Genomic DNA, 21,888 nt, shown 5'->3' with positions numbered 1-21,888 from the left:
GTGATTGTACTGGGGCCATGTGTTGCAACCTCAACTCCTGGAAAACCTCCCCGATTTAAGCAAATTGCATTAAAAAAAAAATAAATCCCATAAATAAATCTTTGAGGAAGAAAGCGCTGAAGCCCGTGCACGACTTCAGGCTGCAGCTTGCGAGCGCGCGCGTCGGCGCGGGGCGAGCGGGGAGCCTCGAGCGCCTCGGGGTCGTGCTGGAGCCCACTCGAGCCTTCAATAGGCTTTGACCCGGGCTTTCATTGCGGGCTGTTACCGTATTTACGCAGTGTGTGCGGGGTCAGGCTTTATCGGAGCCATCTCCAGGAGCTGGAGGAGCTGCTTGCGCTCCAGGAACGGGGGAGGCATAAATCTGGGCTTCCTCAAGGACTTCCCTCTTGGCCGGGGCGATGTTAGATTGCAGCAACTGGCTAGGAGGTAATTAAGCTCCTCCAAAGGGCTCGCGGAGCGGGCTCCTGGTCTGAAAAGCTCGTGTTTGGATGAAACAGTACAGGGGAAGCAAGAAATTTATCTGCTGAGAGTGTCGGAGCAGGCTGGAGGGCAGAAGGGGCGCGCAGGGGTGCTGCGTGCCCGGCTCCCCGCACCCTGAACAAAGAGCGAGGGGTCCCCGGGGTGCCTGCCACGGCATCCCCCCTCCCCAAAAACCAGGGCAAAGAGGCAAAGCATCCCCCAGACAGCTCCGAGCTGCTCGCGGGAGGAGAGCATCGCGTGAAAAGCGGCCCTGGCCCCATTCAGGGAGCTCTCCTTGGCTCTGGGCAGGCGGATCGGCCCCGGGGGGGCTGCGGCGAGCCCCGTAAAGCGGGGTCAGCTCCCCCCCCTGCGGGTTCACCCGGCTGCTATTAATAAAGCCTGCATCTGGCAGCCGCGCGCGCCTGCTGGGAGCGGCAGTGCCGTCGCTTCCCCCCCGACGGCGCAGGGGATCGCTGGCGTGTCTGGGATGCCGCCGCAGAGCCGCTCTTGGCCGGCCTTGGGCTCCTTCATGGAAATCCACGGCGGTCTTTAATTACAGGCCGCCGCGAGGTTTGTAAACCCGGCGCGCTCTGCTTTCCCTCTTCTGATTCCGAGGGCTCGCCTCGCCGTGGCTGGATGCCGGCGGCTCGGCTTCGGAGCGCCGCGGGGGGAGCAGCAGGTGGGCACGGCGGCGTGCCGGGAGCCGCTGGCAGGCTGCGGGGGAGCAGCAGCTCAGATCTCTCCCCGGCAGGAGCCCCCGCGGGGAAAGTGGGGAGGAGGGGGGGAGCAGGAAAAGCAGGGGAGCAGAGGGTGGAAGCGTGTCGGGAAGCGCCCGTCGGCAGCATCCTGGCCGGGAGGATGCAGGGGGGTGCTCGGCGTGTGCGGCTGGTGGGAGCCGTGCCACACCGGGGGGGTCTCGGGGCGAGCAGGGCAGCAGGCTGGGACATCGGGGGGACAGCTGTGGCACGTCCCAGCCACCCCATAGCCTTTTACCACGTGGCTTTGTAAGGGTGAAGGCACAGCCCCAGCAGCACCCTGGGTGCAGCACAGCACCGGGACGGCTCCGTGCCGCCCCTTAACCTGGTGGCAGGGGGCTGCCAAGCAGCTGCCCACCCTCTTTTCCCTTTTTTCGCCCCAAACCCAGCTTGCTTCCAGCACAACCGGGTGCAGGCACCCGGCTCTCCCCGCTGCTGCCAGCTCCGTGGGGTCCCCCCAGCTCCGGCAGCGCCCCCCGAGTCCAGTGGGGCCGGGGAGGGGGGTGGCGGGGGGCTGCCTGCTGCCTGACCTCGGCGTCAGCTTAATGAACTGCTCCTGTCAGTCCCCAGTGTCACGCCGAAAGTCCTCTTGATGTGCTCATAAATCAAAGTGACGGCGCCTCTTGCCCCGGTAGCTGCACCCACTCAGCTGCGTCTAATGTAAACGGAGCACAGGGGGGGGGAAAAACGGGCTCGGAGCCCCTACCCCACGCCGGGGGGGTCGCTGGCATCAAGGGGGGACACTTCGGGGCTGAAGGTCCTAACGAGGAGCCGTCCTAACGAGGATGGGTAACTGCTTTCTGTGCGTTTTGGGGTTTTTCTCTGCTTCTCCCCGCACTGCGCCCTGACCCCCAGAAGCCAGGGGCCCCCCTCAGGAGGGCTGGGGGAGAGGAGCCGGCGATGCCGGGCTCAGCACCCATCAGGGAGACCAGGCTGGGGGGGAATTCAGGTTCTGCCTTCTCCGGAGCAAACCAGTGACCTCGCTGCTTGGCTTTTTTTCCAGTTTTTGAGCCAGGATCTAGGATGCTCCCATGCGTGGTGGTGGCTGTTCGGGCAGGATTTGGCCCTCAGGCTCGAGCTGGTTTAACGCAGCCGGGCTCAGGGCTTTGCTCGTGGTCAGACTGCAAGCCTTGACCCCAGGGCTTGCCCTATAGCCCTTAGGGCAGGTGAATAGGGTCTGCTCCTGCACCCCTGTGTGGCTGATCCTTGGGGACCCCTTGCCGTTGGGTGCCTTGGACGGGTCCCCTCCACCTACGCTGTGCTCAGCAGGTTTGAGCCCATCAGGATTTGGATCCTCCCTGGTGCCTGGCAGACAGCAGCGTGCCGTGCTGTGGGTGAACCCCAATTTTCCCCCCCCCAGAGCTCCGTGCTGAGCTCCCGGGCTCATATTTCTCCTCTGGGCCCCGTGCTCGTGGTCTGGCAGAGCTGGAAGGACGCACGCGTGGCTTTAAGCCATGCAAAGGCGCAGAACCACGCGTGGGTCCCCCATGGCCCCGGGGTGCTGTGGCTCCATCAGCAGCTGCCAGAGCTCGGGGACACCGTGCCGGGGACCCTACTGGCTTCACCCATCCCAATTTTCCCCTGCTTCCAACCGGGAAGGGCTGTGGATGAGGCAGTGTTTGGGGAGCCTGGGTTTTTCCAGGGCCGCTGGAGAGGGCGGTGGCAGAGCGGGGCAAGAGGAGGAAGAGCCCGGCCCCGCTCCGGTTTGGGGACACGTGTGTGTGTGTCTGTCACGCAGCCCTGGCCCCATTTCCTTCCCCGTATCACTCATGGCCCTGCGGGGTCACGGTCTCCAGGTATCCTCCTGGCTCCTCACCGCTCGGTGATTTTTTTTGCAGGGTTTTCTTTTTTTTCCAAGCAGAACTGGCTCGGATTCGTGCACCTCCATCTTCAGAGGTGCACGGCTGGGGGGAGACCGGAGAGGAGTCGGTCCTGGAAATGGCTCCTGGGGGGGGCTTCAGGGCAGGGAGGGCTTGGGGCATCCCTCAGAGGCTCAGAGACCAGATTTTGATGCTCTGTGCCCCGCTGAGGGCTCGCGGTCGTGCCTTACATCACAGCCCAACAGGGATTTGCAGGGCAGTGCCTGGAGCCTGTCCTTGCTCCATTTCAGAGCCAAGGCCGAGCATCAGCAGCGTCTGTAGGGTGTGGGGATGGGGGCTGTGCCTGGTGGCCGGGTTTGGGGATCATTGCACCCAGCAGGAACAGGCTGGGGGGTGCCACGGGATCCCCAAGCACCGGGCAGGGGGCTCGGGGCCCGAATCCCACAACACTCAGCCCCAGCTAGGAGCACAAAAAAATGCCATCTGGCTGGGGAGAGCTGTGGGAAGGGGGATAAGGGCAGCACGTTGGCACGGGGGCTTGGATTTCCGAGCAGGGCCCCATCCTGCTCACCACCCCCCCTCTCCGGAGCTGCAGGGCAGGGCTGGAGCTGGGGGAGGTCAGGGCGCTGCTGCCAGCCCGGCTCCTCGCAACCTGCAAACAACGTCTGAGCAAACAGAGGGGTTCAAGGGGTTACCGAGCCGCCTGCCCCGCTAATGAGGCCGGCCGAGCCCGGGGCAGCTCCCCTCTCGTGGCCGGCTCGGATTAGCAGCTGCCTTTCCCCATCCCTAATTGAATTCTCTCCCCTTCAGTTAATTCTCATGGATTTCTCGGGGCCTCCCCAGAGACCCGTCCTGCCTAACAAGTTTAGGGCTGCTTATGCCGGGCAGAGCACGGCCAGCTCACCCCCCCCCAGTGGGTGGGAGAGCCCCCCCGGCATGCTCGGGGCCGTGCCCCCCACGCGGGGGGGAAATCGGGGCTGGCGCCCGCTGGCCAGGAGCGCTGGGCGCCTGCTCCCCCGCGGCACCCGTTTTGTGCCCCCCCCCCTCCTCCCCCAAAGAGGGGCTCGTGCGAATCATTTTGGGTAAAGAGGGATTGTTTCCGTGCTTGACGAAGGGCGTTGTACATCCGGGTAGCGTTAGGATGCATTTTGGGAGCTGGAGCCCCCCTCTCCTTCGGCGGTGCCCCGTGGCCGAGCCCCGGCGTGCGGGCACCGTGCGCTTGGCGAGCGGAGCCGGCTCTCGGCGCGCCGAGCAAACCCCCCCGGCTCCCGCTCGCTCCCTCTCTTTTCAATGCCTTTTTTTTTTTTTTTTTTTTTTCTCTCTTCCCTTTTCTCCTTTTCTTCCCCTCCTCTTCCGATAGATCAAAGCCTCTGCCTGCCTCGGCCGCGAGCTTGAGCGCGGGCAGGACGATGGAGACGCGGGGCCGCGGCGCGCACCGCCGGCACCGGCAAGCCGTGCAGCCGTGCCCCCTGCTCCCCGGCAGCCCCCCCCTGCCATGCCGGCGCTAACGGGGTTTTTCTTTTCCTCCCTTTTGTCTCCCAGCAGCCGTTAGGGAATAAGCAGCTGGCGTTCCAGCAGCAGCTCCTGCAGATGCAGCAGCTCCAGCAGCAGCACCTGTTAAACCTGCAGCGCCAGGGGCTGGTGAGCCTCCCGCCCGGCCAGGGCACCGTGCCCCTGCAGACCCTTCCCCAAGGTAAGGCACGGGGCTGGGGGGCACCGGGGGACGCCCCCACGGCTGTGGTTTTTCCCCCAAAAAGCAGCGAGGGGCGGCTGCAGCAGCAAGGCCGGGAGCGGTGCCGAGGAGCGGTGCGGGCTTTGGTGCTTCCCCTACCCCAAAAGTTTGGGGGTTGAGGGTGGTGAGGGCTCCTCGGCGGGGCTGGGGGGGTCCCATTGGGTCCTGAGTGAGCCCAGCACGTGGGTGCTGCCGTCCTCTGCCCCCCCTGCTGCTGACAGCCCTGTTTTTTCTTGTTTCCCACCCCTCAGCCGTGTGCCCCTCGGACCTCCAGCAGCTCTGGAAGGAGGTCACGGCCGCCCAGCCCGTCGAGGACAGCATCAAACAAGAGGGGCTCGACCTCACCACCAACACCTCCAACTCTACCTCGTTTTCGGCCGCCAAGGTCTCGCCTCCCATTTCCCACCACCCTCTGCCCAATGGGCAGAGCACCATGCACACGCCGAGAAGGGACAGGTAGAGCCGAGCTCCGGCCCCTCAGGCTTTTATCCCCCCCCCAGAGCCATCCCCGGGGAGGCTGCAGGTCCCCTTGGTGCCTGGGGAAGGTCTCGAGGGCTGGCCCCATGTGTGGAAATCCCTGAACCCCCCCGGCTTCTTCTCCTGACGGGGTTTTTCCCTCTTTTGGGGCTCTTCCCTCTATTTTTTTTTTTTTGCAGCTCTTCCCACGAAGAGACCCCCGGCTCTCACCCGCTCTACGGCCACGGAGAGTGCAAGTGGCCCGGCTGCGAAACCCTCTGTGAGGACCTGGGACAGTTTGTCAAGTAAGTGCTGCCGCTTTTTGGGGCGAGAAGGGGCCAGCTGAGCTCACGGGGTCACCCCCAGCAACTGCAGCACTGGGGGGGGGACCCTAAAACTAGGTGCGGACCCCCAGGCTATCCAAAAGGGAGAAAACCCTGGGGAAAAAGGGAAAAACATGCCAGGCCTCGATGCTGGAGGAGAAAAGCCCCCGGCAGGAGGCGAGGGGGGCTGGCGGCTCCCTCCTGGGGGGCAGAGCAGGGGGAGGAAGAGGAGGGGAGGAAGCAGATGGCAGCGCGGCAGCCGCTGACACCGCTCGTGGGCCCCGCCGCTGACTGATTAACTCGGCTGTCGAGGAGCCCTCTGCCAGCGTCAGGGTCAAACAAATTGTTTTCACGCTTCGTCAGAGGTTTACTTAATTAGTTCATTTGCAATTAGATCTCTTTGTAGCCGGGATTTTTAGCAAAGACATCAGAAGGAAGTGACGGGCTCGCTGCTGTCCATCCCCCCCCCGCCTCCTCCCCGCTGTCTGCTCCGCGTGCTGCTGAGGCGAGGGGCATGGGGCAGGGCCTGGGCTCTGCCTCGGCCACGTTTTTGGTTTTTTTTGGGAAAAACATTTTGGATTTTTGGGTCTTGGGCATGGCAGAGGCAGCTTGGACCGCAGCAACCTCCCCGCTCCCAGGGACGGAAGCGGGGCAGAGCCCTCTGGGGAGGAAGAGGAGGAGGAGGAGGAGGTGTGAAGGCAGCAGGGGGAGGCCAGAGGAGGTGTGAAGGAGGCCGGGGGCGGCTGGGGGATGCCTGGGGGCTGTGCAGGGACCTCGTGAGCCAGGCTGAGGTGGGCTCCTTCCCCCTGACTCACCGGGTGAGCCTCGATAAGGCAGCGCCGCGGCTCTCGGGGCATGTTTGTGCGGGGCAGATGAGTAAAACTCCGCTTTGGAAATTCGGAAACCGGCGCTGGGGCTGCCAGGGGGTGTCCAAGGGCTGGGTGGAGGTGCCAGCAGAGCCCTGCCGTGCCCTCGGGGGCCTGAGGGGTTCTGCACCCATCCTACAAAGCCCCCCCCGAAACCCACCCGGTGCTTGTGCGCCAGGCCGAGGCTGGAGGAGAGACTTCATCCTGCGCCCTGGAAGCACTCGTGAGGTGTTTCTGCCCCCTCTCTGCGAATGTGAGCGTGTGTCTGGGTGTGGGACGGACACACAGAAAGCGTCCAGCCCCAAAAGCTCAGCACGGCCCCAGTGAGGAGCTCGCCTTGAACCAGGGGACCCAGCGCTTGGGGGCCTCCACGGCACGGTGGAGAGGCAGCTCGGGGAAAAAGAGCACCTCCGGGGGGCTCTGATTTATTAAAATCAGAGGCTCTGGGGGTGGTTTTCTGCTTGGACAAGCGGCCGTGCCTGGGGCCTGCAGTGCAGGAAGGCAGGAGCCCGGCGGGTTTGGCAGCCAGGCCCGGTTACCTAACTCCTTTCTGCAAGTTGGGGCTGGAAACCTCTCGCAAACAGCCCGCCGAGCCTCCCCGCCGCCTGCCACATCCGAAACGAGGGGCACTGCTCTTTGGGCACCTTTTTCTGAGCAAAAAATTGTCTTGGGCTTGGGCTTGCTTGGGAGCCGAGAGCGTCAGGAGGGGCCCGGCTGCTACCAGGGGAAGGAAAGGGAGGCAAAAACCCAAAGCCCCGCGTTTAATGAACACAAATTGCACGGTAAACACAAGGCACCGAGGCGGCAGGATGAGGAGCAACCTGGAAATGTCACCTCCTGCCTTCGGGGCTTTCCTTCGAGGGCGTAAACAGGGCCCCATAATGCTGCCTTTGTGCTGGAAACCTGCTCCTCAGGTCCCGTGGGTGCTGCTGGCTGCCTCCTGCCAGCAGTGGGGCTTCTCCGGGAATTTCAAGCTCCCAAAAAGACCTCGGGTGCTGGCCCCAGGTCCTTGGGGCTGCCGTGGGCATGGCTCACCGCCGAACCTCCTCTCGAAGGCGAGCTGCAGCCCGAAATAAGGAGATGGGGAGGAGGAGGGGCGCTGCGCTGCCTCCGTGCCTCAGTTTCCCTCCTGCTCGCCAGTTTTAGCCCTCCCTGTTCTCCTCCACAGACACCTCAACACAGAACACGCGCTCGATGACCGGAGCACGGCCCAGTGTCGAGTTCAGATGCAAGTGGTCCAGCAGCTGGAAATCCAGGTGGGTGCTGCCGGGGAGCCTCCAGGGCCGGGTGGTTTGGAGGCGATCTCCTCTCCAGCTCCACGTGCTGGGTTTTGGATGCTCCCTGCAGGAGGGGAGCAGCCAGGTCAGGGCCCTCCAGCAGGACAAGCAGCCAGCCCTGGTGTCACGGGGTTCCTTTTAAGCAGCTTTCCCCAACAGTGCCATGCTCTTGGCTGATCCCACAGTGGTCTTCTTGGTGGGCATCAGGGCATGGAGACCCTCAAACCACTCCCTGATCAATACCAGCATCCCCACATGGTTATATTGGTGTTGGAGGAAGGGATGAGCCAGCCCAAAGCACCCCAAATTCCTTCTGGGGGTATAAGGAGATGCCGAAGTCCTATAAGCCACGTCCTCCTCGGTGGTGGTGCTGAGTGCCTGTGCCCCCAGCCCTGTGCTTGCCTCGCTGCCCGTGCCAGGGGGCTGCTGGAAATCAGGCCGCTCGCTGAGGTGCCAGAGCGTGGTCTCTGGAGCCTGGCTTTGGGGTGCTATTTATGGAAAAAACGGTTCTTGAAATAGTGCTTTCCCCACCACCTCCAGGTCCCCAAAGTGCCGCGCGTAATTCACTGAATAGGGACGGGAGGAGACGGAGTGGGAGGAAACAGAGGTTTTGGAGGTTTTTCCTCGTGAGGCTTGGAAGCTGTGAAGGATGCTGGAGGGCTGGATAGGGCTCTGCACGTTGTCCCTGCCTGGGGTGGCTCATGAAGCCCCTGCTGGCGTGGGGGGGTGTAAAAAGGTGGGGGGGGGACAGGGACCGGTGTTTTCGCTTCTCTCCTGGCAGCCCCAGCTCCTGGATTTGAGGGCTGCCAGGGACTTGGAGCAGTTTGTGCCCATCAAGGTGGGCACAAAATGGGCTGTGAAGCTGGGGGGGGGGACACTCAGCAAAGCCCCCAACCCCCCCCTTTCCCCTTGCCAGGGGGGCTGCAGAGCCGCCTGCGCGGTGCCGTGCGCTCGCATCCTCTTCCCCAGCCCTCGCCGAAGCACGAGGTTGAAAGCAATTACCGGGGCTTAAAGAGGGGAGGGAGAAAAAAAAAAAAATACCTGAAGGGCTCGCAGAAAGCTGCAGAGAGGAGAGAGAGGAGAACCTGCCACCAGAGCTACCAATTATAAAGTTTTCAGCGCGGAGCTCCCGCTGTGTCGGCGGAGGGCGTCTGCATCACGAGGGGCGAGCTGTCAGCTCTAATGAGCGCTGCGACAGCGCGAAGGCATCAGAGCTGCTCCAAACTTGCTGCAAACTCTGCTCCGGCTCCTGCCTTTAACCCCTTCGTCACTCGGCCACCATGCCTTGGTTGGGAACGTGGGGGGGGGCGCGGGTTTGAGGGGGCGCAGCGGGGTGGGGAGGTGATGGGAAGGGAGCGGGTGTCAGGTCCCATCGGCTCCGCCGAGCTCAAAATCCCTCCCGGTGCCACGGCGAATATTTCACCCATCCCCACGCTGCGGGGGGGGTAAACAGGCGGCGGGGGGGGGACACAATTAAAGCGATGTCGTCCGTCCGGGTGGATGGATGGACAGATGGACAGGTGGATGGATGGATGGGTGGGCAGACGGATGGATGGGTGGGCACGCAGGGGGCTGAGCACGATGCTGGAGGGACCCAAGGGGACGGGGAGGGGGCCTGTCCTGCCCCCCCCCCAGCTGGCACGAGTGACGGCAGGGACCTGGGGAGGACAGGGAGGGACAGACGGACAGGATGGGGATGTGCTGACGGCTCACACCGTGCTGGTTCTGTTTCACAAGAGATTTTTCATCCGGCTGCACACACGGAGCTGGAGCAGCAGCGGCCCCCCCACGGCGCAGGAGCTCCCCGCTGGGGCTGAGGGGGGGGCTCAGCACCAGGCAGGAGGTGGCGGGGGGGGGCTCTGGTGGCTCACAGCCACGTGCAGGGACACTGGAGGATGCTCCCTGCGCAAAACAGGGTTTGGGGGCTTGGGCAGGTAGCGGGGGGGCATCCCCAGGGCCCCCCCAGCACCTCCTAACCCCGTCCCTCTGCTGCTTGCCTCCCTCAGCTGGCGAAGGAGAGCGAGCGCCTCCAAGCAATGATGGCTCACCTTCACATGAGACCTTCAGAGCCAAAGCCTTTCAGCCAGCCTGTAAGCCTGCGTTCCCCTCCCTGCGCCCGTGTCCCCCCCCTCCCCATATTTCCCCCCAACAGCTGCCCCTTCGGCTGAGGCTGCCCTGTCCTGCAGTTGTGTCCCTGTCCTGTGGCTGCATCCCCATCCCGTGGCTGCATCTCCATCCTGTGGCTTTATTCCCATACCACGGTTGTGTCCCTATCCCACAGCTCTGTCCCCATCCCATGGTTTTATCCCCATCCCAGGGCTGCGTCCCCATCCCATGGCCGTGTCCCTGTCCTGTGGTTGTGTCCCCATCCCACAGCTGTGCCCCCATTCCATGATTTTATCCCCATCCCGCGGCTCCAGCCCCATCCCATAGCTGCATCCCCCACTCCATGGTTGTGTCCCCATCCCATGGCCGTGTCCCCATCCCATGGCTCCATCCCCATCCCTCAGCCATGTCACACCCCCACAGCAAGCCCTGCGTTGCGCACCCCCTCCTGGCACACGGGGGGGGCTCCCGCAGCCCACCCAGCCCCGTGCCCGCCCCGTGCCGGTGCCCAGCCCCTCTCCCTTCCCGCAGCTGAACCTGGTCTCGAGTGCCACCCTCTCCAAGAGCACTTCGGACACGTTCCCCGACGGTTTACCTCATCCCCCCACCTCCGCCACGGCGCCCATCACCCCGCTGCGGCAGGGCCCCTCCGTCATCAGCTCTTCCACTTTACACAACGTGGGGCCCATCCGCAGGAGGAACTCGGAGAAGTTCTGCACCCCGATATCCTCAGGTGGGCATCGCCACGGGGCCCCGGGGACCGGCACCCTCCCCGGGTCCAATATCGGGGCCCTTCACCCTTCCCCTGTCCCCTTTTTGTCCCCCTCCCCGGCAGAACTTGCACAGAATCACGAGTTTTACAAAAATGCCGACGTCCGGCCGCCCTTCACGTACGCCTCGCTCATCCGGCAGGTGAGTGCTTCCCTGCGCCGTGCTGGTTCAGCTCCTGCTCCCAAAACCTTGCTGTGGGCAAGCTGCCCTCTCCCTGCCTTCTTGGTACAGGGGGGAGCCGAGAGGAGTCCCCAGGGACCCCTCCCCAAACCCTAAATCCCGCCCCCGGGTGCGCTCAGGCTGCGCGAGTGATGCTCTCGTCCTTCTCTCTGGTTCCCCAGGCCATCCTGGAGACCCCCGACAGGCAGCTAACGTTGAATGAAATCTACAACTGGTTCACGCGGATGTTCGCCTACTTCAGGAGGAACACGGCCACCTGGAAGGTGAGCGCAGCCCCCGCTCGGGCACGGGGCTCGTGTGTCCCTATGTGGGGTGGCCACGTCCCCTGCTGCACCGGTTTGTGCAGGCACCACCCCGTGCTGGAGGACTGGTTCGTTGCAGAGCTCTGAAATCACGTAGGAAATGATTTTATGGATAAATTCAAGCATTTTCCCCCCCCTGAAATCCATCCCTGGATTCTGGGGAGGTTTTGTCCGTGTGGTGGGATCCATCCCAGCGCCCCAAGGGCTGTGTTTTGGGAAGCAGCGGCTCTTTGCAGGGCGAGGAGCCGGGGAGGGGGGGTTGAGCAGAGCCAGCACGTCTCAGCGCCAGGAGAAGGGGAGAGAGAGGAGAGCGAGGCACTCGAAATAGCAAACAAGGTTAATGATAACCCGGGGGCTGGCGGCACGCAGCGAATGGCAGCTGGCGAAAGGCGGCTTTGGGGCTCGGGGACAGGGACGCGGGTGCTGGGCGAGGGGTGGATGGGGTGGGACCAGCAGCAGGACCCCAACGGGTGCCTTTCCTTCCCCCCCCATGGAGCTTCCCGTCGTGGTTTTTGGGGCTTTATGGTGCAAGGAGGGAGCCAGAGGGGTCCCTTAGCCCCTGTGTCCCTCTTGGAGGACCTGCGGGGTGCTGGAGGGTGCGGGCACCCCTCAGCATCCCGGGGCAGGGTGCTGGGGGTGGTTTGGGCATGGTGCAACCTGTCTGGGCTGGCACATGTGGATCGTGCAGCTTGCTGGTTGTTTAGAAAGCACCAAATTGGAGAGAATTAAAAAAAAAAAAAAACATGTTAGAGATGAAAGGGGTTATTGTGAAAAGAGGGGTCGTTACCCCAAGCAGGGAGATTGATTTATTGTCTCCCGCGGCACAGTAACACGAAGCAAAGCGACTAAAACTTAGATTTTAAGACACAAAATTGGAGCAAACAAGGTTGGGAAGGAGGAATTGGTGATTCTGGAGCCCGGGGTCCCCGTGCGTTGCTCCTAAAGAGCAGAGCCGACGGGAGCAGGAGCGGGGGTCTCGGCAGCAAACTTGGGGTGAAAAAGGAGCATTTTGGCTCTGCCGGCTCGCCCAGCTCACCCCGAGCACCTCGGTGGCCGCTGCTGGTGCTCTCCAAGTCCGGTGGCAGCCTGGAGTCCCCCTCACGGCACACAGGCAGCACTGCAAGCCCAGCCGTGCTGCACCGTGTCCCTGCTGTGCACGGGGCCCTGCAACCCCCTGAGCCCCTGCAGCCGTCCCCAGTTTGGGGACAGGATGGGAAGATTTGGGGACAGTGCGTGGGGCCGGTAGGACGTGTCCCGTTGCCCCTAGGACGGTGTCTGGCCGTGGGGCAGAGCAGGGACCACAGTGGTCTCCGAGGGGGGCTGTCCCCATCCTGTGCATTTCCCTTTTTTGCTTTGTTTTTTCCTGTTTTGTCACCAAAAGGGATGGGGGGGGATTCAGAAGGGCCCGGGGGTGGCCGATTCCCCTCGCAACTTTCCGTGCCCAAGGCCAGGTTCCTTTTGAAGGAGGGGGATGCGCAGAAAAAAGAAAAACATATTTCCTCTCCCCAAAAAAAAACATTTCGGCTCCTCCCTCGTCTCCTACCTTTGCTGCCCCCCCCCGGGATGAGGCAGGGGACGAGGGGGGGACCCCATCCCTACAGTGGGGAGGGTCCCGGGGGGATGCCCAGCGCTGCGGGGCGGGGGGAACGGGGCCGGGGGCATAAAGCAAACATCATTAGAGAAGGCAAAGATGAGAAGCAAACAGAGCAGCCGAGTCTGGCACTAAACAAACACCCTGAGAAAATACAAAAGCCACGGGAAAACCAGGCAGGAGCCCCCCCTTACCCCCCCCATATCACCTGCCCGGGGTGGCCTGAGCTTCGGTGGCACTTTGGTGACATCCACCGCCTGCCGGTGCCACCTGTGTGCCCCCTGTGCCATGGGGGGGGGGCTGCTGCTGTGGTCCGGGGGCCACCACTGCTTGGGGGGGACAGCCAGGGGGTAATTTTTCAGCCCCCCAGGTGCCAGCAGTGATTTGATCTCCATCTCAGACTGGTCCCCGATGATGCCTCGGTGGCACCGGGGTGTCCGCGGAGGGGGACACACACAGAGAGGGGGGGGACTTCAGCGCTGCCTTTAATCAGCTTTGTTTGGACGGGGAGCCCCCAGCGTGCACAGGAAGGAAGAAGGGGACCGTGGGGCAGGATCCGGCCCCGGCGGGGGGGAGGAAGTCCTGTGTTTGCTCGCCAGGGGATGGGGGTTCAAGGGCAGCAGCCGGATCCTGGCCCCGGCGCACAGACCTGGGTTGGGGGCGCATGGGGGGGCTGGGTGCTGCGTCCTCACCTCGGCTCTGGCCTCGAAGTGTTTTTTTTGGGGGTTTCCCTTTTGGGATTTTCCGTTTGGCTTGGGGTGACGGCAGCTTGAGGAGAGCTGCCCTGATGGGGGGCACGTCCCAAAGCCGGGGAGAGCGGCGGTGGCAGCGGGATGGGATGGGGGGACCCGGCTCTGCCCCACTCCGAGCATCCCCTGGGGGGCCCTGGCTGCTGGCCACAGCACCATGGCACGGCCGGGGCCACCGGTGGCCACCGTGACCACGGGGACACAGAGTCAGTGGACAGGAGGATGGAGGATTTGGGAAGGAGCCGAGCTCTGGTTTTGTCCTTAGATGAGTAAGAAAAAAGAGGGGGGGACAGCGCAATCGGGTGAGTTTCCAGGAACTCGACCACTTCCCAGCACGGGGGGTTCGGTCCTGGTGGCTCCTTTCGCCTTGTTGTGTTGGCCGCCTCCTTTGTTTATACAGCCCCCGTCCGACCTTTTAAATTGCTGTTAATGTTTTAGCGTAACGAATTAGTCTCTCATCACGAATCAGGACTCGAAATAAAAAAAAAAAAAAAAAAGAAAGAAAGAAAAAAAAAAAAACCCTCCGAGGCCAACTTCCTGAAATTGGGGTCATTCTCATTTGCAAGGCAGAGAATCTGAGACCCTTAATGCAAGGAAATTTATTCAAAGGCAGAGCCCCGGCGTGATTAGGCCCTTTGTAATTATAGCTCGGAGAGATTCCACTCCAGCCTCCTGCCTCCCTCATGGATTAGCAAGTGAGTCGGAAAAATACACAGGATTTAATTAGAGGCAAATTAAAATTGGTAATGAAATAGGGGCAGTAGCAAATGGCAGGGAGTTGGAAGGGGAAAAGGGAGCTGGTATCTCTCGGGGCTGCGCTGTCTGCCTACGTGTGCCTCTCTTTATTTTACATTTAGAAATGTAAAGATGGGCGACGTAAAGAAGAAAGGGAGGGAAAGGACCAAAAAAAAAAAAGGAGGGAGGGTGAGGAGGGAAAGAAAAGAAAGGAGAAGATCAGCCAGCTTCGCTCAGCATCTCCCAGCGAGCTGCGGCGGAGACAGTGGCCGTGCCCCGGGGTCCTTGGTGCCGTGCCGTGTCCCTTGTCCCTGTCCCTCATCCCTGTCCCTTGTCCCATCTTCCTCAGTGCCTGGCATTGGGCCAGGGTTCACAAAACGGGGCCGTGGCTTGTGTTTGGCTCAGGACCTTGGTTCCCAAAACCCTCCGGGTGCCCACAGGGCGAGCGTTTCGCCGCAGCCCCGGGTGGCTCTGCCGCCGCCAAGTTGCAGGTGGCCGTGGTGGCACCACCAGGGGCTGGGGGAGGAAGAGGAGGAAGAGGAGGAGGTGGCGGGGGGTGGGCAGCAGGGCGTGGGCTGTGCTACGAGCTCTGACACCTCCTGCACCCGCAGAACGCCGTCCGCCACAACCTGAGCCTGCACAAGTGCTTCGTGCGCGTGGAGAACGTCAAGGGAGCCGTCTGGACCGTCGACGAGCACGAGTACCAAAAGCGAAGGCCACCAAAGATGACGGGGTGGGTGCGGGTTTGGGTGTCCCCCCCTGGTGCCGAGCTGGCACGCCTCGGGGCTAGGGGCGCTCAGACGGGCATGGGTCTGCTTTGTGTCTTCTGCAGGAGTCCGACTTTAGTCAAAAACATGATTTCAGGACTCGGTTACGGAGCACTTAACGCGAGTTACCAGGTGAGGATGCTCTGGCTCGTCCCCAAACCCGGGAGCATGCGGCCAGCTGTGCCCCAAAAGCAATTTCACCCCATTTGCCCATCTTGGCTGCAAAATCCCATGACCCCCATCACATCCCAGCAAAGCACCAAGCCTCTGCTTCTCCGTAGCAACCCCATTTTGGGGCGATTTCTCCCCTTGCCCCCACTCGCCCCTAGCCGGAGCCACCCCTCGAGCCGCTTTCTGTTGCAGGCTGCGCTGGCGGAGAGCAGCTTCCCCCTGCTGAACAGCCCCACCATGATCAACACCAGCTCCGCCAGCGGGATGCTGCACGTGGGCCACGACGACGTGAGCAGCACGGTGGAACAGGTCAACAGCAACGGCAGCAACAGCCCCCGCCTGTCCCCGCAGCAGTACAGGTCCGCTGGGGGGATGAGGGACACCCGTGTCCCCTCTGGGTGCGAGGGGAAGGAGGGTTTGGGGTTAAAGGGTGGTGGTAGCGTGGGGTTTGGGGGTTTGGGAGCTGCTCGTTGCCTCCTGTGGTTTGTGTCCCCCTGGGAAGGGGCAGCACGGGGTCGCCGAGAGTGGGTGACCCTCTTGCTGCGGCCATCGGGACCCCGTCCCCAAGGCTGAAGGCTTTCAGCCCCGCTCTCCTCCCTCCCAGCAGCCACCCAGTGCACGTGAAGGAAGAACCAGCCGAGGCCGAGGACGACAGCAGGCCCGTCTCGCTCCTGGCCACCACCAACCAGAATGTGACGATTGCCGACGACAGGGACCTGGAGGAGGAGCTGCCGGTGGAAGACTTGTCCTAAGGACCCCTTCCTCCCGCCCGAGGGGCGAGCGCGTCCCCACCCTGTCCCTCCTGGAGACACAAAGCCACGGCTCCCACCTCCCCAAGGTGACCTCCGGCGCCGACCCGTTTTCTTCAAGGCACTTCCACAAAGCAAAAAGGTTTCCAGAAGGGTTTCCTCGGTGCAAGCTGCCGCTGCCGGCGCGTCCCCTCCCCGGCTGACAGGTCCCCGGCGCGGGGAAACGTGCAGCGAAAACGAGAAACGAAAGACCCCCAGAGGTGAACTTTGTCTCCCTTCCTCCCTTGGTTAGTAACTGGCGAACGAGGATGGTAGGTTGTTTCTGTCCGAAATTGTCCCTCCTTCCCTCCCCGTGCCCCGAGGAAGGCTCCTCCGTCCCCTGGCCCCGTGGCGCGTGGCGGGGGCCGGCACCACGCAGCTCCAGGACGTCCCCTGCGCACCCCGTGTGCCACCCTCTGCCATCGAGCACCCCGAGGAGGCCGGAGCCCGCCCTCGAGCCCCGTTCCCCAGCGGGTTTTGCACTAGGAGGACCTGGGGATCTTCCCCTTCCAGCCAGCTTTTGGGGGAAGAATCCGCAGAAACGGGGCCGAGCCCTCTGCTGCAGCTTTACGCCGCTGTCCTGCACCTCGCGTTGGGGAAGGATGAGGAGCAGCGTCGGTGGGACCCTCACCCTGCGTGTGCCACCTGGCTCGTGTCACCCCGTGGTCACCACCGCCAGGTCCCCGACCCCTGCGTGCCGTCCTCCCCGAGCCCTCCGGTCCCCAGCACCACCAGGGGCCGGTGGCATCCTGACAACGATGACCGTCCCTGGCCGGGCAGCAAGGACAAAATTTCGGCTCCTCCTCGGCGCGAAAAGGTTGAGATGGTTTTGAGGGCGAGTTGGGCTTCAGGGAACGGCTCCTGTGTCCTCCGTGCACCCGGTTCCTCCTCCGAAGCCGTGCCAGGTTCTCCAGGGGGGGCTGTGGTCCTGCAGGACCCCCACGAGGAGGCTGGCGTGCAGAATCCAGCTGGGAAACCCCAGCCGGGGCTCGGGCCGGGTGCCCCAAGGGTCCTGGGGTGATTTGGGTGCTCGGTGCTGTGCCCTCAGGAGCCCGGGCTCTCCCCGTTCCTTCATTTCTCCCCTTTCCGTTCTCCTTTTTGTGCGCGTCGAGCGTCTGCGTCCCGGTGGGGAGATACCAAAAGATGTCCAGAGCCAGAAGGGCCGTAGTTCAGGTGACCAGATGGTGTTGATGCCAAAAAGAAATGTTAATAATAACGAGAACGACACAACCAAACACCCCTCTTCTCCCTGCTCTTTCTTTCTCTGGTGGTGATGGGGGTACCCGGGGCCGGGCTGTGCTCCCCCCAGGGCCCCGTACTGGCCTTGGGGACCAGTTATCCCCCCCCCCTCTGTGCCCAGGGGGTGCTCAGCCGGGCTGTATTTTGGAGAAGGACATGACTACTGGTGCCACCTGGCTCCAGCATTTCTGTAGGGTCAGACCGTTTTCCTCTGCTGCGGGGCATAAACGTGTGTGGCAGGGAGCATGGGGTTGGGAGCTGGAGCCCCCAGAGCGGTCCTGGTGTCCCCCCCCAATTTTTTTTGCCCCCTCTCTGCCTGCAAACCTCACAGCAGGCAGAGCCAGGGCTGCGTGGGGCACCCCGGTAGCGTGGGGTTGGGACGCGCTCTGGGACTGGGGGTCCTTGGCCCCCTGCAGGTCCTGGGGGGGGAGCCTGGTGCCCCAGGAGCTGCGTTTTGGGTTGGAAGTGGGGCACGGGGGCCCTCGGCACAGCAGCAGGAGGGAGGGCCAGGACCAGCAGGATTTGGGGGGCGCTTCTTTGCCCCCCTGTGTCACCTCCGTGATGTTCCCGAGGTGCTCCGTGACCCTGCAGCGTGCGCCCCCGGGGTGCACCCCTATTTGGGATCACCCCGACCTCTCCTCTCAGCCCACTGCAGCCTCAGCACCGGGCGGCTGCAGGGATGGGGGGGTTCCCCCGTGACCCCCCCACACCACCCAGGGGTTGCTGAGACCCGTGGGCTCACCCCGCTGGGGACCGCGATGGGGGGTCACCGGCATCCTCCCCTCCGCTTCCCCTGCACCAAATTCCTTCAAAAAACGAGACGAAACAAACAAAAAAGCTGCAAAATCCTCCCCAGCTCTCCGTGCCGTGCCGTGCCGGCCTTCGCTAGGTGTCTCCACTCTCCCCCTGTTTCTCCCTGCGCCAGCAGCCCCACTCGCTCCATCGCCGCTGCCAAAATCACAGGCGCACAACCCAAATTTCAGCCTCCCTGCTCGCCGACCCCAGTCCCCACCAAAGAGGGGCCAAGCCTGGGGGCGGGGTTCCCCACTCCCTTTTTTTTCTTGTATTTTTTTTCTTTTTTTTTTTTATTTTTTTTCCCAGCTTTTGGATTTTTAAGTTATTGTTTTAGCCGAGTTTACAGCCGCCGCGTTGCTGCCCTGCCCCGTGGGAGCACGGAGGGGTGGGTGGGCGCCTCCGTGGCATTTTGTGCCCCCAGACCCCCCCCCCAGACCCCTCCCCATTGCAGCTCTGACAGCCCCGAGTGTTTCACCCCCAGCAGGACTCCCTGCATCCATCCGGACCTTTTTCCTCCCATCTTCGGGGGATTTTTTTTTCACTTTATCCATAGAAATGCTGGGGGTCCTTCCCCCCTCTCCCACCCCTCCATCCCTTTTTGCTGGACTTTTTGATGCTGCTGTAGGGGATGCAGGGAACAGCGGGGTCCTGATCCCAGCCCTATGGGGCCGGGGGCACCCAGCCCTGCCAGGGGGTGCCAGGCAGGAGTGGGGGTGCCCAAACATCCCCCCCTACCCCCAGCCACCCTGGAGCCGTTTTGCTGGTGGCTCCTGCCCGGCATCCATCCAGCTCCAGGCTGTGCATGGGTTCAAAGCGCCCCTCTCCATTTAGGCTGGGTGTTTTGGTACCTGCCCCAGTTTCTTTTCCTTTTACCAAGCTCCTTCCTCTCTTCGGATTTACTTCGTTAGCACCTCTGCAACCCCATTTTCTTCCATAAGCGTGGCCAAACCCAAGCGCGGTCCACGCAGGAAGCGCCCCCGGCACTGGCGAGCCCCTCCAGCACCCGCCACGGTTCCCGCTCGGGCTGTGGGGTTTATTTTTTTACCTTTTCCAGCGGTACAGACCCCAAAATTCCCCCTCAGAGCCAGGGCGAGCCACCTGTCTGCGGGCTCCACGCCGGCACCCCCGGACCCCTCCGCGCCGTTTAGGTTGTTACCGCGGTCCCGGCTCACGAGAGCACTATAAATATATTATATATATATGAAAGTAAATATATAAATATAAAGGAGTTCTGTTTTTAGGGTTTTTCGTTGTTTTTTCTTTTTAAACATGCACAGATTTGGGAAGTCACGTGGCTCCAAGTCATGCCTCTCCCCCGGCCGAAACGGGAATCGCAGCCGGGGATTTGAGGCAAAACGCGCCCGTTTGGATACTCAGGGGTGAATTGGTTTCGTTCCCGTGCCCCCTCTCCCCCCCACCCCGGCCGCTCCTGCAGGGTCACGTCCACACACAGGTACAGAGCCCCCGGCCCCCCCTGCCCGCCCCCGCCGCCCTTAGGCGCGTGTTTTATTTTTGCCGGTGTGAATTTGTACCAAATTCTGCTCGTCTTACCTCAAACACGCGCCTGGCGCACGGGGAGGGGAGAGAAGGAAGGATCAAGGACCAAACGCACCGTGTGGCAGAGTTGTACGTCTGTATATACTGAGATTTATATATACTGGGTTGAAACCTTACTACCGCGGACTGTTTGCTTTTTATTTGGGATTTTTTTTTGTTCCGTTTGCTGCCGTTTTCCCCCGGCGGGGCGTCGCTGAGCGGAGCGGTGTGGGCACTTCTCTGTAAGTAAAGGCATTTTGCTGGTCTCTCTCACTGGTGTCCTGAAGGAATCACTCCGTTTTCTGTGTCGGCCTTTCTTTTTTTTTTAATTTTATTTTATTTTAATGATTTATTATTTTTTTTTATTTTTTTTTTTGTCGCAGGATAGCTAGAATTGGTAGAGCCGGGGTGGGGAAGGGAGCCCAGGGGCAGGGGCTGGGGTGCTGCCGGGAGGGGAGCCCCAACTGCATTAAACCAAAGGGTTTCTTTGCTTTGTTTACATGACCGTCCCGCGCCAGAAAAAGCCCCAAATCTAGGTTTTTGTCCTGGAAAAGTTGTGCAAGGTGGGGAACGGGGCCAGAACCGGGGGTTTGGGGACCCCCTGAGCCCCAGCGAAACCCCTTGACGGGCACGGGGCCGCGCTTGGTGCAGCCCAGGAGGGGCGAGGGGACGCGGGGAGGGGGGGTCCCGGTGCTGCCCCCCCCTCGTTGGGCTGGGAAGCACCATGCCCACCGCCTCCTTTTCCTTTTTCTCCCCCATTTTTTTTGCCCCCATCCTCCTCCTCGGCGCCGGGTGGGACGGTGACCCCACAGATGGGGCCGGGGGGGCACCGAGGGCTGGGGCCGGAGGGGAGGCGGAGGGGGGGGGACGTGTATAAAGCCCCCTTCCCCTCCCGCCGCCGCCTCCCTCGTGCTGTATAAAGGAAATAGCATTGCTGTGTATTTGTACTCCGAACTTCCGTGTGTCTGCTTTGGCAGACGGTAAACCCTTGTACAGTAGGTCTAGCTGCATGTAATCTGTATGGACAACGGCATTATAAAATGCAATAAAAGAAATTACCTATCGCTGCTGCCTGCCTTTCTCACGGTGCTGGGGGAATTATTTGGCTTTCTTCATCCCCGTGGGCTCCTCAGCGGCGAGGGGACGGCCAAGGGAAGGGATTTGGCTTGCCCTGGGCTTTGCTGCGTGGTTTCGGGGCTGCAGCATCGCTCCCGGATTTTTAAATTATTGGTTTAATTTCCCCTCCCCCCCAAGTCTGTGGGTGCAATCGGTGTGAGCTGCTGGAAACGGAGGGATTGGGGGTTCCCAGCACGAGCTGGCTCGGGATTTCTCTGCAGGTTTGAGTCGATGGGATGGGATGGGATGGGATGGGATGGGATGGGATGGGATGGGATGGGATGGGATGGGATGGGATGGGATGAAGCAGCAGCGGCCCCAGGAAAGGCACAGCTCAAGCAGTGGTGTCCCTCCTCTTCCTCACCCCGTGCACCAAGCAGCCCCTGCTCCATCCCGCCGGTACGGGAAGGGTTTTTCCAAAGGCTGGGAAGAAGGTGAGTGGTTGGATGGGCGCTGGAGTTCCCTTGCAGTGGGGGATCTGCCAGTACAAAAACCAAACAGAAAACCAATAATTGAGAAGTTAACAACTGGTAAGGAAGAGCTGTTGCCTCTGCTCTTAGGAAATTTTCCTGCTCCTTCTTGTTTTGTTGTTGTTAAAGACCAGTTGTGCACCAAAGCACCTCCACCAGCACCTTCAGTAGCTTCAGTGCTTGATTTTCGGAGGCTTTTTGAACTCAGCAGCAGCGGGCACCCAGCACCCACCCACCCCACAGCCCCCACGTCCCCCCAGGGCCATCCAGGGGGACACACGGAGTTGGGTTCATCCCGACACCGAGCGAGGGGCAGCTCTGATGCCTCGGCACCCGCTGCTGGAGGAGCAGAAGTGTTTTTTTTTTGAAAGCTTTCGGCACGCATCTCCGAAACGAGGGCCAGATGTGCAGCCTCGGGATCTGCCCTTTCCAAAACGCAGCAACAGCGGGGAGATTTTGGCACCGCCACCGGGGAATCGACTTCACGGGGAGCCCATTGCCACCAGGAGCTTTAGGCCATTGTATTATTATTTTTTCTCCCTGAATCTCCGTGCTCCGAGTCCCAGCTGGAGCCGCAGCACCAAGAGGGACAGGGATGGGGCTGGGAGCAGGTTTTGGCCACCGCTGTGGCCCCCGGCCAGCTCGCAGCCCCCCTGCTCCGCAGCGCAGCGAGATGGCTCGCTCCCATCTGCGTCTAGACCCTGCCAATATTAATAGACTGCTATATCCCCTTTCCCTCCGCTGCTCCGTCTCGGCCAAACTTCCTTAATCTTTTTTCCAGTGGGCCTTTTCCAGGGCTCTTTGAACCGCAGCCAGCTCGCCGGTGTCTTCCTGGGGCGCGCTGAACGTGCCCGTGCCAACAGGACCCCCCCACACACAACCCC

The 21,888-nt window shown here is 62.0% G+C and overlaps 1 protein-coding gene across 11 annotated transcripts in view; it reads left to right on the top strand.

Moving 5' to 3' along the window:
- Positions 1-20,482, top strand: part of FOXP4 (forkhead box P4) — a 61,489-nt gene extending 41,007 nt beyond the window's left edge. For 4 of the 11 annotated variants that reach the window (XM_072028304.1, XM_038168325.2, XM_072028299.1 and 1 more), the window contains 12 exons: positions 4,577-4,727; positions 5,018-5,222; positions 5,423-5,527; positions 7,580-7,667; positions 9,695-9,778; positions 10,326-10,527; positions 10,630-10,706; positions 10,907-11,008; positions 14,734-14,855; positions 14,955-15,021; positions 15,253-15,419; positions 15,665-19,691. In XM_072028304.1, coding sequence (XP_071884405.1) covers positions 4,577-4,727; positions 5,018-5,222; positions 5,423-5,527; positions 7,580-7,667; positions 9,695-9,778; positions 10,326-10,527; positions 10,630-10,706; positions 10,907-11,008; positions 14,734-14,855; positions 14,955-15,021; positions 15,253-15,419; positions 15,665-15,812 — 1,518 coding nt within the window. In that variant the 3' untranslated portion in view covers positions 15,813-19,691. Of the gene's footprint in view, positions 1-4,576; positions 4,728-5,017; positions 5,223-5,422; positions 5,528-7,579; positions 7,668-9,694; positions 9,779-10,325; positions 10,528-10,629; positions 10,707-10,906; positions 11,009-14,733; positions 14,856-14,954; positions 15,022-15,252; positions 15,420-15,664 lie in introns of all 11 variants that reach the window. The other 7 variants (XM_072028301.1, XM_072028306.1, XM_072028302.1 and 4 more) reach the window with 3 other exon arrangements.
- Positions 20,483-21,888: the final 1,406 nt, after the last annotated feature.

The sequence above is a fragment of the Anas platyrhynchos genome, chromosome 27 (genome assembly GCF_047663525.1).
Source record: "Anas platyrhynchos isolate ZD024472 breed Pekin duck chromosome 27, IASCAAS_PekinDuck_T2T, whole genome shotgun sequence".
In the NCBI taxonomy this organism is placed as follows: domain Eukaryota; kingdom Metazoa; phylum Chordata; class Aves; order Anseriformes; family Anatidae; genus Anas; species Anas platyrhynchos.
This window is presented reverse-complemented; position numbering and strand designations above follow the sequence as displayed.